Genomic DNA, 16381 nt, shown 5'->3' on the forward strand with positions numbered 1-16381 from the left:
GTTCCTGGACAGTTGCTGTGTCACGATGCCGGAACAGGAAGAAAGTGTAGTGCAATTCAAAGAGCCACTCTAGCCTTCCTTGCTGCAACAAGTAGCTCAACGCCTCTTCTGCTTTTGTGTTTTTCTGGTAAGAACGTCCTTTACTTTATGTTGTAGTTCTTTGTTCGTTTTCGAAAACACGTTCAATGCCAGTGAAGGCATGTTTTGATACTTCACCTAGAGCAGGGGTGTTCAAAGTCGGTCATGGAGGGCCACTGTCCTGCAGAGTTTAGCTCCAACTTGTCTCAACACACCTGTCTGGAAGTTTCTAGTATGCCTAATAAGACCTTGATTAGCTGGTACAGGTGTGTTTATTTGGGGTCAGAGCTAAACTCTGCAGGGCCGTGGCCCTCCAGGAGCAGGATTGGACACCCCTGACCTAGAGTGTGCTTGTCATTCTGTATAATACTTAAGGTAATGTATAGAATGCCTAGGATAAGTAAGCAACATAATCGCACAGACATTTCACACTTTGCCTAAAAACTCATTTTATATAAAACACATTCTATACATTCCCTAGGCATCCTATACAATACCTGCTTTTCACACATTGCCAGTAACATATACACTACCACTCAAACGTTTGGGATCAGTAAGAATATTTTAATGTTTCATATGCTCATCAAGGCTGCATTTAATTGATCAAAAAAACAGTAAAGACAGTAGGCTATAATTGTGAAATATTAACTTAAAATAACTGTTTTCATATTAAAACATTTTAATATATTTTTTAAATATATGCTGAATTTTCTTCAATGTCAAATGATCCTTCAGAAATCATTTTAATGTGCTAATTTGGTGTTACAAAACAGTAAAACATTTTCATGATTTTATTAATCAATCTTTTATAACATTATGAATGCATTTACTGTCATTTTTGATCCATTTAATGCATCCTTGCAGAATTAAAGGATTACTTTATTTGAAAAAAATGGAATGGAATGGTAGTGAACATAATGTACATATATTTAGAACATATGTATGTGTGGAAAAAGTTCTAGGCTAGAGAACCACTGATTTGTTATTCAAATCATCACTGTTCTCATATGCATTTCTTGGCAAACGGTCCCATAACCTAGGTGACCGCTATTATACAATGGAGCATGTTTGTGTAAAAGTGTGTTACCTGGGCAATGCCAATTGAGAAGGCGCTGGGGGACAGAAGGCAGAGGAGCCACACAGCTGACTGGGGGAAATCTCTCATCAGCACAGTGAAAAGAGACAGACATCCAAACACCACTGTGAGCATGGAGCCCACTGTACTCGCAAACTTGGGCTTCTTAAACAAAGGGGTCAACATGAAGGAGAAGAAAATCTGCGGGATTGAGAGTTAGAAAGAAAACTGAGACTTTTGTAGAGAAGCAAACAAACCAAAACTTAACATTACTGGTCTTATTTTGTGTTCAGTGCATGTCCTCATATATTTTAACCCCTAATAAGCCCCACTATTTAATGATACAACCAATTTCCAACAGATAAAACCAAGACCTGGGGTCCGTTCTTCATACGTCACTAACTCAGTTAGCCGGATTTGATTGTTGACGATTTGGCATGATCTCAGATTGTTTGGTTCTTCGACGCTCATCCTGGACTTCCTGTCATAGCAACAGGTCCGGAAGCTTAAACCTGCAGATATTATGGCAGTGGCTTGATGCGGCACAGAAGACGCAGATAACTTGATCTTGACCCATAAGAAACTTTAATTAATGCTGTCACTTAACAAATCTACTTCCATTTGAATTAATTTTAAAATTGAAATTAAATGAATTGCTAATTACAACATTGAAATAAAAATGTAAAGAGTGTACAAATACTATAAAATCGTGAATATAAAAAATTGGGAATCATGTTTAAAAAAAAAAAAACTGTGCACATTTAATTTATTTATTATAACTTTTATTTTGGTTAGGTCGTTTGGCTATTTCCTTATAAAGGTCCAAAAATGTGTGTGTTTTTTTTATTTGTCAAGTTTTTGCCAGGTGGCTTTTTTAATTATATGATGTCATTACGTTGCCGTCAGCCAATCGCTGCATTGCTGATCGTGGTTTCAAGTATCGATACATCTGACAACAAGAACACGCAGTAATCTTAGACGACTTAATCCGGATATTTTAATCCAATCCGCAAATTCGTTTGAAGAACCAAATTAGCCAGAGATCATTTATCACGATTATAAGATCTGGGATCTGTCAAATCATCTCAGATATATTAAGTGAGGTACAAAGAACGGACCCCAGCCCTGCATTTTGTTATCACTGATTATCTGCTCATTCCGAAATGTCACATTATGGAAATGACTTGCAAATGTAGTTTCATGGTGAACAACTGTGACACAACTTTGTGGCAAATGCTTTCTTTGGGGGGGGGGGGGGGGGGGTGGGGGGGGTGCTGCATGTAAACAATATATTTTCATACAAATATTCAAGCTTAAATTAAGCAATTTGCATTTTGTCAGATATTTTTCCAGTACAGAAACACCCCTTTGATGCAAAAGAAAACCAACGCAGCTAAAAGCAATTTAGTTTTGGAAAATGAAAGCTAATAACATTCAATATGAAGTCGAAGATTAGCCCATCATTCACATGACTACACTCACTGTGGGCATAAATCGAGACCTGTGGCCAAATGAGTGCACACCCATTTAAACAGCTTTTCACTCGCTAAGGCTTTGAGTCGCTATTGTTCAGACCGTCACTGGATGTGACAGAAGGGTTGCTAGGACTTACAGAGGATATTCCATAGAGGAAAATGAGGAGGAAGATGACAAAGAAGTTGCTGTTGGAGAACAGAGGCGTGCAGGTTGCTATAACAGCCATGAGAATGGACATGGTCGTCACTAGTGCGGCATAGAGAAGGCCCCATGAAAGCCTAAAGAAAGCAATAGACAATTTTAAAGACTGACCCTTTTTACATTACTTAAACTAGCTATGAATTACACTTTTATTTCGGGCTCTGCAGTAGACACACTTACCAAAAGGCAGAGTCATACAGTCCCATCATGCTCATGGTGTCTTTGAGCCGCTGCTCTTTTTCAGCAGCCACATTGACAATGAGAAAGGACACAAAGGGTGTAAATGCCAGCACTAGGTAAATGGAGATCAGGGCATGAGGGAACTTCTGGACCTCCACTGAACCAGGATGTCCCATCATCACTGCATGCACTTTTAATTCATTCCACACCGGACGTTTGGTCTTCATCTGCAGAAGAATGAAGCAATTATTATTGAAACAAATTGTCTCAGATCTATAAAATAACTATTTAATACAAGCTGTTCTTTTGAGCTTTCTATTCATTAAAGAATCCTGAAAGAAAGGTTTCAAAATAAAAAGAAATATTTCTTGAGCACCAAATCAACATATTAAAGCGATTTCTGATGTTTCATGTGACTGGAGTAATGGCTGCTAAAAATCCAGCTTTGAATTCATAAACATGTACTTACTATAGGGTTAGGATTAGGGTGTTTAGGGTTAGTTGCATGTAATTATGCACAATTTATAGTATTTACTATAGTATCTATAATTAATGTGTAGGAAGGACACAGTAAAATAAAGTGCTACCAAAAAGTCTTTCCTACACTAACGCTCAAAATCCTAAACTTTTGAACGATAGTGTACATTCATCGCAGACGTCAGCAGGCAGATGCACACAGTGCTTATTAACAGCTATAGTGCTTAAATACCAATAAATTATTCATCCATGTCATTTCAAACCTGTATAATGGCAGCATCAATGAGAGACTGTAGCCGTACAAATCCAGAATACCAGTAGTTGGCAGCACGGCAGTTGACATAGTTCGTGTAACAGCTTGCTGTGGACCAGAGAAAAAAAATAAAAGTCGTAAGTGTCATTTCTTCAACATATCGATTAATTGAACATTTTACCTAGATCACAAATAATAAATGATTGTGTTATTTTCATTACTTTTTTTGCCCTCTCATAGTTCACTCACAAGGTTTGTACTGTAAATATGCTCAAACTATTAAAGGTCCCATGGCATGAAATTTCATTTTATGAGGTTTTTCAACATTAATATGAGTTCCCCTAGCCTGAATATTGTCCCCAAGTGGATAGAAATCGGTGTAAACCCGAGTTCTGGCTGTCTTTCTCTGCCTTTGAGAAAATGACAGGCCAGACGAGCCAATCCTGAAGTCTCCTGGTTTGACGTCCAAGCAGGAACGGTTACCTCCCTTTCCTCCGCCCAGAGAATCTGGCACGTCCATGCAAGCGCTCGAGAGACGAGTGAATGCTGGCAGTTTCTCAGTGTTTGGATGTACAAATGAAAACAGAAGTATTTTTTCAGTTCCTTCTGATCTGTGATCAGTGATTTCTGATGTGTAGCTAATTATTTATTATTCGTGCACACAATGCGGCTTCTCTCTCTCCCGACAGAACGGTGTTTTCGTGTTTTCTATCTTGTGAGTCAGTGTTTTTGTACGTCCTCGTCGCGTCTATCGGTTCTAAAATGTGCATACAGTCATGAGTTTCTGCTCAACATTGGCAGAGTAACATCTTTAGAGATAAACCTTACACACGCAGAGGCTCGGGCTGCACTGGCCGGTGGCCTTCAACATCCCCGACCCCCAGTACTGCATCTGGCCCAAAGCGGAGGCACCAAACGCGGCGTGAGATTAAGCAGAAGGGGGGTAAGCGTGAGCATATCCGGGCTAGCCAGCCTAGCCCCACAATAAACTGGATTACATTCGATTACTGCTGTTGTGTCTTTGTTTGCGCTGTGTACTCAACGCCCGTCACTGACGCTTTTATTTTATTTTAAAAATAATGCTATTATCAACACTTACTTTTAACTCGTTCATCTCGACAGCTGTAATGGAACTTTGCATGTGTTACAAAGTTGGTAATAATGATGAAGACGGACTCGGTGTGACTGGGACTCGTGTTTATTCAGAACTCTCAGATACAAACACAAACTCGCGCTGACAGACAGCGCTCTCATAACTCAGTAGTTACTATAAATAACTTTGTTAGCAATCGCTGAGCTCCATCTCTGGTACATTAGTGATGTCCGGTTCGCGAACGATCTTTCTTTTGAACCAGTTCTTTTTAGTGAACCGAATCAGTTCACCAAATCGGACTGAATCGTTCTAAACGGTTCACGTCTCCAGTCAGCGCTGATCCATAATTTACTAAAGTTACTAACTTTCTGACATGAGTGACAGTCCCTCCGACTAGAACAAAATGTTAAAAGGTGGGGGGGGGGGTGTAATGCTACTTCATGCATTCTGACTTATTTACCCTGTTAAAGAGTTGGATTATCATGATACACATGGCTTGAGAAATATTGTTTAATAATGTCATAATGTTGGCTTGAGAATATCCCCGAACGTTGAACCGGGAATCGAACTCAGGTCACTTTGTTTAGTGCTACAGCAAATATCATACACAAAACCGCTTACTTTCATTAGTTATTTTGTCTATGGGTTGTAACATTTCTTACAGATTTCTGCTCATTCTAAATCAGATACAGATAAATTACCACAGTGAGAGTACATTTATTTAAAAGCGTTGAGAGAGCGATTGCGTGTGTGAATTAGTCATACTGTCTTAGGGGCTCTGTATGCGTGTGTGCGAGCGTGCATGTAGCAGTATTTAAAAAAAAGAAATAACCGACATGGAAAAATGACGTCGGTTAAAGTTTCTGAATTTCAGTTTTGATTAATCGTCCAGCCCTACTTCAACAGTTTCTTCATTACATATGAAATGGTTATAAACTAAATGTGATTTGCATCAAAAAGCAAGTCACCATTTAACCATAGAAAAAGCTAAATAGCATGCCACAGATGCTGTGGATTTATGACATCAGTTTTAAGTGATTCTTACTTATGGATTCAGTGAAGTCACTAGGCAGAGGAAGCTGGCTGTATGGGAATCGAAGACGGTATGACATTGAATCCAAGAAGACCACTCCCACATAGCCATCAGGTTCATAGAGACTGGCATTCTCCAAGTCTTCCTCAGTGGAGAACATCTCTAATCGCTCATTCATAGCTGAGGAATCAACACCAAGAAACAAAAATATAAAACTTGACTAACAGAGTCAACGCTGTTTCATCATAAATTAGCAAAGCATTCAATAACATCCCAAATTCACCATGCAATACTATTTAGTGGTTTACTTCAAATGAGGAACAGCTTAAAGTAAATAGAAAATGGTAAATGGAAACTTTACAAAATACTTTTTAAAGAAAGACCAATAAATGTGCCTTACGCAGTTCCCGTGCCACCTCTTCCATGATATGATTGGTGACATTGTTGATGGGGGTGTAGCCAAGACCTTTGAGTGCCATGTCCCGTTCATAGTCCAGCTCCTTAGTGCTGATACTGCCGTACGAGACATGAGGGTTGAGGGTGCTGATGAGGATCAGGAGGCCCAGGAGGAGCAAAGGCAAGATCAGCTCCTACCAAGAGAGAAGAGGAACACTTCAAATTTGACAGAAATGTGGCAGGAAAAACTTGGTTCTAAAATAAATATACATTATATAAATATATATTTTTTTTATATTAAATTATAATACTGTAAATACTAATAAGATTAATAAAATGAATTAGAATGAAATATCATACAAAATATTGTTAAAATGTACAGTATTCCTGATGTAAATCTAAATTCAGAAAAGAGAGGTAAATCCATATGGCTCTCAAAGCTACAGCTCTTGATTTACTGCATTAGGGAAGCCATATATGCATGAGCGCCAGCGAGGGATCATCCCTCTGGGTTTATTTGCTAGACCATGACATGAGTTTAGCTTTTAATGTGCCTGGAGGGCGTTCACTACAATGTTTTTGCAAAAGGTCATGGGAATTTCATTTTAAGACCACACTGAAAAAAAGCAATCAATTTCATGTCTCCCTGCCCCAGGAATACTGGATTCTGGTAGAAAAAACCCTTAAAACCAAGATTAGACCATTATAAATCAGTTTTTGCTAATTTACACTACCATTCAAAAGTAGTAACTGTTTTTTCAAAGAAATGGATACTACAAAAATGTCAAATGATTTCTTTCGATATTTATATTCATCAAGGAATCCTGAAAAAAAAATGCACCACGGCTCCTACAAAACACCCGTTTTCAACATTAAAGTAAAGGCAATTCTGAGATTTGTTTCTAAACACATTATAAAATGTTAGAAATGTATTGCTAAAAACACATTACAAAGACTGTGAACTGTGAAGTACTGAATTGTGAAGTGAGACCGTTAAACAGTTTTTAACCATTGAGGTGTTCAGGATTTTTTGGGTGGGGGTAAAACAGTGGCTCGATGACCCAATGGAGCCACTGAGCATTTGGCCACTCCCCCAACACTGTTGATGAAGCACTGGAGCCACCGAGCCTTGCCCCTCCCCTAACACGATCATAACTAGAGCACATTTGCTTCAGTTCGCCCGCTGTCAGTACCGTTAGTTACTACAGCCTACAACTTACAAAACATAATGCTATCAAGAAGAGGTGGATTCATTTTGTGAACACATCATGTGACACTGACGCCTGGAGTAATGATGCTGAAAATTCAGCTTTGCCATAAGGGGAATAAATTAAATTTTTAAATATATTAAAGGGGACATATCATGAAAATCTTTTTCCATGTTTAAGTGCTATAATTATAATCGGGTCCCCGGTGCATTTACCAACCCAGAAAACAGACAACCCAGTAACTGTTTTGGTAAGCCTTTCTCTGCAAGAATGTGAAAAAACGAGCGGCTCAGATTTCGCTTCCCTTCTGACATAGGAAGGAGAACTTATTATAATATTACTGCACGTTTCCACCCATGGCACAGCTATTTGGTTTTCGCAAGTGACAACAGTGAACAAGACCCTTGTGTATATTTGACAGTTTAAACAACAAAAAAAGGTGAAAGTTACTCACAAGACTTGACTTCGGTCTGTGTGTGTGTGCTTCAGATAAGTGCGCTCAGAAAACGATCAATTAGAAGTTTAAACTAATATAGCTTTAAAACGTGTGGAAATAAACTTTAATGATGAAAAAAGAACGATGCTATCTATGAGAGTGACCGCGATATAGATGAACAATATAGATAATCAGAGGCAGGAACTGTGTGGAGAGAGGAAGCGGCACATAGCAGCTCATTTGCATTTGAAGGCACATGCACAAAAACAGCCTGTTCTTGACTGTAGTCAGAAATGGGTATATAAAAGATTTGATTTATAAATGATCTGAGGGGTATTTTAAGCTGAAACATCACAGACACATTCTGGGGACAACTGAGACTTAAATTACATCTTGTAAAAATTTGCATAATAGGTCCCCTTTAAAAATGTTTTAAATTATAATATTTCGCAATATTACTATTGTACTGTATTTTTGCACAAAAAAAACAACGAAACTTTTGGGTAGTGTATAGAGATCTGCAACCCGGGTTTGGGCTAATGTTTAATGAACAGCCTCGGGTTCAGGACAGGCTCAGTTTCATAACTAAGAAAAAATAAATCAGCCACATATAGTTTGCACAATTAGTTCCGCCTTAATACCAGTAACAGCGCAAAATAAACATGAATGAGCTTCTAAAAGTGTGTTAAAAGATACAGGACAACTCACCGAAATCAGTATCATGTCACATAGAATAGCTCAATCAGATTTTCAAACTGAAAGAAAGATGTAAGTAAACCGATCATGTAACGTCACATTTACCTCAGAAAAAAACATATTCAGGGTCCATAAACTAATTAATCAGCTAGAAAAATTAACTTTAGAGAGGAGCATTTTTGCTAATTATATGCACCACATTACATAGGATATTCACTGTCCTTATTAATGTTCTTCAATATTTAATGCATGCATGTATGAATAAATCTGGCAAGTTTTTATGACAGCCACCATTTAAATGTTTATATTTCAAAAAACTAATTGGAGTGGAATTATGATTATGTAATTGTAAAGTTAATATTATAACTTTATTATTATTTAAAACATAATTTTGTGTCATTTAAGTGTTTGTATCTACAAATCAGTTAATTTTTAGCTTCAATATTAGTGGGCTAATGTAGTATCAACTGATTCCCATAGTTTACAACATTAGTTCAGAAATTTGTTTTGTATTGTACCTGATACATATCCAAAATAATCGAAATCGAATTGAATTGTGAAATTTGTGTCAATACCCAGCCCTAATATACACACACACCTATAATTTGTATTTTAGCATTATAATAGGCTATATCATTTATATCACAAAACTGTTCTGCGCATGTGCTACCGCTCTCACGCACTAATATCGGTCACAACACAGCAGACGACAGAAAGCAAACATTAACTATGAGTGCGATAACGCAAAAATTACTGAGGGAAAACTTGTCACAGTTCCAAATGATGCAGGAAAAGCACTCTGGAAGAATTATGATCAACAGTCGATGCCATTCTATTCCTTCATAACTCGTAGGCTACTGATGAGGATATATTTGTGTGAATAGTTTAGCAACGCTGCATGAACTTTTTGAAGTTTAAAGTTTGAGTTCCAGAGAAATTTGTGCCTGCTACACCTGTTCGACCACAGCAAAGTTACGTTATTGGTAAGTTTGTGCTTTTTCTCTTACTGCTGTGCTGATGGAGCCACTGTGCCTGTGTTGTACATGTATTTGTTTACCGTTGCAAGCAATCTTTAAATACAACATATTGCAAAAATGGTAATTGCTGTGAGAAACAGACCCCTGGTTTGGGTCGGGTTCGGGCTTAACTTAACATGTAAATATAATGGTCGGGTTAAATGATCTCAGGTACGGGCCGAGTTCGGGCTTCAGTTTAAAGCCTGTGCAGACCTCTAGTAGTGTATCTGATAGAGGTTTTGCCGCATTATGGTAAATCATTAACACCTATACTGACTAAATTGAGTTTGACCTACAACATACATGAAACCCACTACACCCAAGAACTCAGCACAAAACAACTAGCTTCAGCATCTACACTTCCAAGAAAATCAATACAGCGATGACACTTGCTGGAAAAAAGCCCAACCATGACTACTGGATAACAATTCATTTTGTCCCATTTCTGACCGCTTTCCATAATGGATCATGACGAGCTTCCCTTTACAGAATCAGTTTAAATGTACTAGAGTATTGACGGCATGAACTATGGTGGAACACCAATCCATTAACAGCCTTTTAATTCTGAAAGACTCTTATATGGCCCTTCACGAAACAAACAGGAAGCAGAGAGGCATTAAAAATACATTAAAGAAAGTTACCATACATAAAAAATACATGACTACATGAACAGAAGAAAACAGGGTAGCACAACTTACAAAAAAAGGTAACACTATTTTAAGGTGTACTTACTAAAGTAATAACAGTAAATTATGCATAATTACAAGTAACTAACCCTAACCCCAACTCTAAATACATGTAGTTAATTAATATTACTCAGCACTTATTTGAGTAAGTATAATGAAACTACGTCACCTTAAATTAAAGTGTAACCTAGAAAAACTGCTGGGTTGTGAAGAGTCAGCAGAGTGGATGGAAGAGGATTTCATCCAGATTTACTACTTAACAGTAATATTAAGAAAGACAGCTAAGTCCTGTGATTGGCCTGGGTAATTGGAATTTTGCATTACTCATTTAGTAGATGCTTTTATCAAATGTACATATCCTGAAGTAACCCCACGAGGTAAGTCAACATAAAACGGAAGTTGTGATAGTCTTTTCTCCCCTTTTTGTGACATATCCGAATGAAACGGCTGCCAGAACAAGAACAAATGTAGGGCGAGACTTGATTTTGTCCATTGGGAATTGATTGGATGGTTGTGGTTTGCTACTTGAACCAGTAAACACGTCATGTGAAAAGAGAAGTCGTTGGAAAAAAGGTTGGTACGTTTTTTTGTTGAAAGATTACGAAGGCACATGAATAAAAAGATATGCACTGATAATCATTTATAATAACGGAGTGTCTATTTACACCAGGTGCAAATAGTGCGCCTTGTTGGCAAGCGCTATTTACACTAGCTCCACCTAACAATGCCTGGTTGGGCCACACAAGACAAAAAAAAATACACGCATGTTTCAACGTCTTCAGTGGTGTAGTCAGTAGAGCGTAAGGCTTACGGATCTAGGTTGATCGACCCGGGTTCCAATCCGCCTTTTGCCGAGCTCGCTCTTCTCCCTTTTCCCATCACATATCACATCAGAAAGGCATTTACTTTCAATAAAAATGAAGAACATTTTCTAAAAGTGGAAAGATAGTGCCTAACGAAAGTATTTATTGTTTAGGGTTAGGGGTAGGAAGGGCTTTTATTGTCCCATTGAGGCAGCATCCATTTAGTAATTTTAATAAAAATAATAATTTACACTATGCTATTACTGCATCCTGTTAATGTACAACAATACTGAGGTGCAAATAGTATGTATCTGTCAAAATAATTTATCTAATTACTATTTACACATATTGCAAAGAACTGCTACTTTTACATGGTGTAAATTAGGGATGCAACAATACAGTTAGTCCACGGTTCAATACATACCTCTGTTTTTTAACCACGGTTTTCAGTTCGGTTCGGTTCGGATGGCTTGTCACATCAGTTTTTTGCTATTCTATTCTTAGGCGACAGGAACAGCAAGAGCTTAAGTGGAAAAAATACTTTTTTTTTTATTGCAATACTCTTTATTTTACTTAAAAGACTTACTAAAACTTAAAACTTTACTTAAAAAAAACCTTGTACACATTCCTAGTGTATTGTATAATAGAAAATAAATTATACTGTACTATACTATATATATAAATATTTACAGTGGCAGCTCAGAGCTGAACAGCAGCATTTAAGTATGAAATTTAATGAATAAATGTAAAATTAAAACACTACATAGACTTCACTATAAAATATATATTGATTCTTATTAAAGCTACTGTATTTAAGTTTTTCAGTCAACAGCAGTGAGTGATTTTCTCTTTGTCTTTTGTTGTTTTATTAACCACTAAAGGAATAGTTCACTCAAAAATAAAAATTCTGTCATTGATTACTCACGTTGTTTTAAACCTGAATAAAGTAATTTCTTCTGTTGGACATAAAATATATTTTGAATGTTAGAAACCAAACAGTTGCTGGTCCCCATTGTAGGAAATGATAATATGGATGTCAATCGCTACCATCAGCTGTCTGGTATTCAACTCTCTGTGTTCAACAGAAGAAATGAATACAGGTTTGGAACAAGCGGCAACCTCCCGCAGTTTCTCTTGAAGCCAATACGGAAGTGCCTCAAACTGCAATTCATCGACTGGCCGCTAGGGACAGGCTCCAGAAGGGAGCAGAATCTCATTGAGCCCCATGTTAAAATTGCCAACTTTAGAGCAGAATAAAACATGTTTACAGCCGGTACAAATTGTGCTTTTGGTCTATACGGCTGGTTTTGCCCTTCATGACAACTGTGAGGGGGGTGAATTTTTTTATAACTCATTCGTTTACATTATATAAAGCCTTAAAGTTCTGCATAATAAAGGGCGTGGCCATTTCGAGTGACAGGTGGATAGCCATTTATCTGCTGTCTGTTAGTCATCGCGTCACTTAAGCTCCGCCCACGTCCCGCCTTTTTGCCCATTTTCTGTTATCCGGGAGTGACGCGCGATGACGCACTGCCAAGGTGGCTCGTCCCTACTTTGCGCTTCAGAACGGCTCATCAGAATCCTATGGGTGACGTCACGGACACTACGTCCATATTTTTTTTACAGTCTATGGTTTGGAACAACATTAGAGTGAGTAAATAATGACATAATTTTAGATGTGAACTGTCCCTTTAAGGACAAGCGGCAGCATGTCCCCTAGGCTGCGCTGCTGTCAATTTAAGACCTGCACGCATCTAATATTACAGACACACGCCGATTTTACTTTCACTTTAGACATAACCGACTGTGTTAATGTAAACCTTTTTGACAGTATTAGCGCAGTAAGACTACTTAGTCCAGTAATCACTTGTTTGACAGGCTTTTAGTGCGCACGCTTGGAAAAGCGCATGGTGCCCTATGCACAAGGGTTTAAAACTTATGCAAATAATGAACTTTCGTGATTGTGAATAACTATAGTGTTCGATGAGTATAACTCCACCACTAACGTGTGATGTGAATGTATGTCGCGTTGTTCAGTATATTGGGATGGAAGCAAATGGTAGAATGTGTAGAAAAATAATTAATTAAATGCCGTACCGAACGGTTCAAAATTATATTGAGAATTGTGGCATCCCTAGTGTAAATCGAATATATCACTGTGTAAATTGCATCTATCGCTAAGAAAATATGCTATTTTTACTCAGTGTAAACAGAATCTACTTGCCATTTGCACTTAGTGTAAATAGCATTTATTGCTATTTGCACAGTACAAATAGCTGCTGCCTTATAATAAATACCACAATATTCTGTAAAATATAAGAATTGTCAGTTTTGATTTCATGGTGACTTTAACAGATTAAAATGGACACTTCAAGGCAAGCATTCCTTGAGTAGCATATACTGTACAAACGTCAGAGGGAGTTCAACACCAGCGCACAGAATAGATGACATATAAAAGCTTTAATAGCGTAAAAGATCAACTATTATTTATATATATATATACTATACATTATTATTTAGATTAATTTCGATGTTTAGTTGAAAAATTTAAACTAAATTAACCATTTAAACTAAATAACTGATCGAATTATTGATCTAACGCCCACACTGTCACTGTATGATACTTGAAATGTTTCCAGAATGGCTATACAGCTGATTAAAATTATGCTGCATTATTTTCCTGTTTAACACTGTAAAGCTGCTTTGAAACAATCTACATTGTTAAAAGCGCTATATAAATAAATAAAGTTGAACTACAGGAAGGGAAAAGAAAGCATGTGAGTGACAGATGCAAGGCACCTGGAGACTCTGTTGTTTGGTCCTCCATTTGATCAGCAGGTTTTTGTAGAGCAGGCTCCTCGTCTGATGCCAGACTCCGGCATCTCTTCTGGTTATGGGCTGCATTCTTCCAGCATGCTTCGGCTGACTGGCACATGGATCAGACACAGCTGCAAAGCAAAACAGAACCTTCTCATTTAAAATGGGCTTTAAAAGTTGTCAGGGCAAATTCAGGGTGTTTCTTCTCAACTCATAGTTCATATTCTTTAGACATAAAAGGTGTTGACAGCATGTTAGAATAATGCTCCAAATCCCTGACCTTTTTTAGATGATCCAATCAATCATCCCATATTTTACTTTGAAATGCAGTGCATTTATCAAGTACCCATTTGATATTTACATTTTCTAATTAATCGCAGTGCTTTGGTGGGTGTCTAAAGTAAAACATCCAGCAACATTAAACCTCTGAGCTGTCTGTTCAACATCAACCGTTTCCCCTTTACTGAAAGTTAAAGTATGGTTTGCATATATAAACACTTAAATGATGCATACAAAATAAACATGCTTCCTACTTGTTGACAGCTATTCATTCTAACGTGAGAACGCTGAAGCATTTGACAGTTCAAATGGACACTTCAAGTCAAAAGTTTTACAGATAAAAATAGATTACAGCAGCATAATTGGTCTTCCATTTATATTAAACAATAGCAAGAAAATAAAAAGACTAACAATGAAGTAGAAAGGGGGTAATAATGAATAGCATGAACTACATTGCATTGCTTATACTTTAAGGACTTTATAATATTTTATCAAACAAACATGTAACTCCAAAATTGTACACAGTAGACTCAAGGAATGTTCTGAGCTTAATTTAAAATACCACAACTGTTATCAAAATAAACAGTTCTGTATTTCAGAATAGTTGAACACTTATTTGTCTTTTGGGGAACAACTAAAATAAGTAAATAATTATGGCACTTTGTTATTTAATATTCAATTAATTCATTAAATTCATTACAAATAAACACTGCGTGTTTGCAAATTCTCCATGTTAAGACTGATGACACCTTGGGAAATGTGAGTACATAATTAACTGCAGATAATAATGAATATGAGATAGGAGCGTGTAAAGTGCACCAGTGGGCTGTTACCTACCCGGAAAAAATGCAGTAATTTCTATACTAAAAATTGTTACCGCGCGTGCAGGAGGACGCGTGCATTTGACATGTTGCGCGTGCTCGCGTGCGCGCGCGGTGCAGGTCAATATCGGCTGGGCTGGGCTTTCGCCCCTTCACCTTTTGTTTAATACAGATTACAGATGTGTTCTTTTAATGAACATGAAATATTAGAGCCAAATGTGCAAATGTCGATTAAATAATGAGTTTTGCTCGCTGCTCTCGGTGTGTAAACACTGACAGCTAAGGCTAACTGGCTAACAGCTTTCCCTCAAGCTTAAACAAGGAAGTACACTTACGTATGAAATACATTAAGACATGTCTTTCCTTTCCTCCAGATTCGCTTTGTTCCTTCCAAATAAATAACCTTTAGGAAATAAATAAATAAAGAAGAGACCCAGGGCGACGTTGTCAACACTACTTGCGCCTCTGCTGCTATCAGCTGGACCGACCAGTCAGTCAGCCAATCAGCGCAGCCCTGCAAGTTACGAGACTCATGATTTGTCGGAGTCAAGCAAACCAATCACGAGCCTCAGAACTTGTAGGACTGCGCTGATTGGTTTGGGGTTTTATGATTGACGTCCTCACACTCCACCTGCTTTTGACCTACAGGTCTGAGTTGTTGAGGAATTTATTAATGTGCCCCTGAATATTGTATTATAATATGAATTAATCATATTATATTGTATTGTATTTCATATATCAAATCTTATCATATATATTATATCGTATCGTATTGTATTATATCTTGTATAAATTATATCATATATTGTATTATATTTTCTATTAATGATATTATACAATATATTATATAATACAATATATCGAAATGAAATGCCATTTATTGTCACTATACACATGTACAATGAGATTAAAAGATACTCCTTTCCAGTACCAGCATGAAATATAACAACATAGAATTAAATAGTAGTGCAAAGGGAGAGGAAATTATTATCAATATCAAAAAGATCAAATATTTAAATATTGCACAGTAAGTCCAAGGGTTAGGGAGTTAGACTGTGAAGTCAGTGCATATGTGAGTTTAAAGTCATTATGGCTTTTGGAAAAAAACTGTTCTTAAATAATCATATTATATATATCATAAAGCATATCATATTGTATTATATCATATATTATACCATATCTTATTATATCAAATCATATTGTATTATATTTTATATTAATTGTATTCTATAATATAATATTTGATAATACAATATATCATTTCATAGATTCATATTGTATTATATCATATTAGATTCAATACATCATATTATATCAATCATATCATATTAGATTATATTATATTGTATTATATCAT

The 16381-nt window shown here is 36.9% G+C and overlaps 1 protein-coding gene across 2 annotated transcripts in view; it reads right to left on the reverse strand.

The window, feature by feature from the left end:
- The window catches only part of abca5 (ATP-binding cassette, sub-family A (ABC1), member 5), a 38373-nt gene extending 22863 nt beyond the window's left edge, over nucleotides 1-15510 (reverse strand). For both annotated transcript variants that reach the window (XR_013815345.1, XM_079801472.1), the window contains exons 1-8: nucleotides 15360-15510; nucleotides 13907-14055; nucleotides 6267-6456; nucleotides 5879-6046; nucleotides 3751-3848; nucleotides 3011-3237; nucleotides 2766-2907; nucleotides 1166-1354 (exon numbers count right to left, since the gene is read on the reverse strand). Coding sequence is in view for 1 of the 2 variants with exons in the window: in XM_079801472.1 (XP_079657598.1) it covers nucleotides 1166-1354; nucleotides 2766-2907; nucleotides 3011-3237; nucleotides 3751-3848; nucleotides 5879-6046; nucleotides 6267-6456; nucleotides 13907-14055; nucleotides 15360-15372 (1176 nt within the window). In the remaining variant the exon portion in view is untranslated. The remainder of the gene's footprint in view (nucleotides 1-1165; nucleotides 1355-2765; nucleotides 2908-3010; nucleotides 3238-3750; nucleotides 3849-5878; nucleotides 6047-6266; nucleotides 6457-13906; nucleotides 14056-15359) is intronic.
- Nucleotides 15511-16381: the final 871 nt, after the last annotated feature.

This window comes from Gobio gobio (assembly GCF_949357685.1).
Source record: "Gobio gobio genome assembly, chromosome: 20".
In the NCBI taxonomy this organism is placed as follows: domain Eukaryota; kingdom Metazoa; phylum Chordata; class Actinopteri; order Cypriniformes; family Gobionidae; genus Gobio; species Gobio gobio.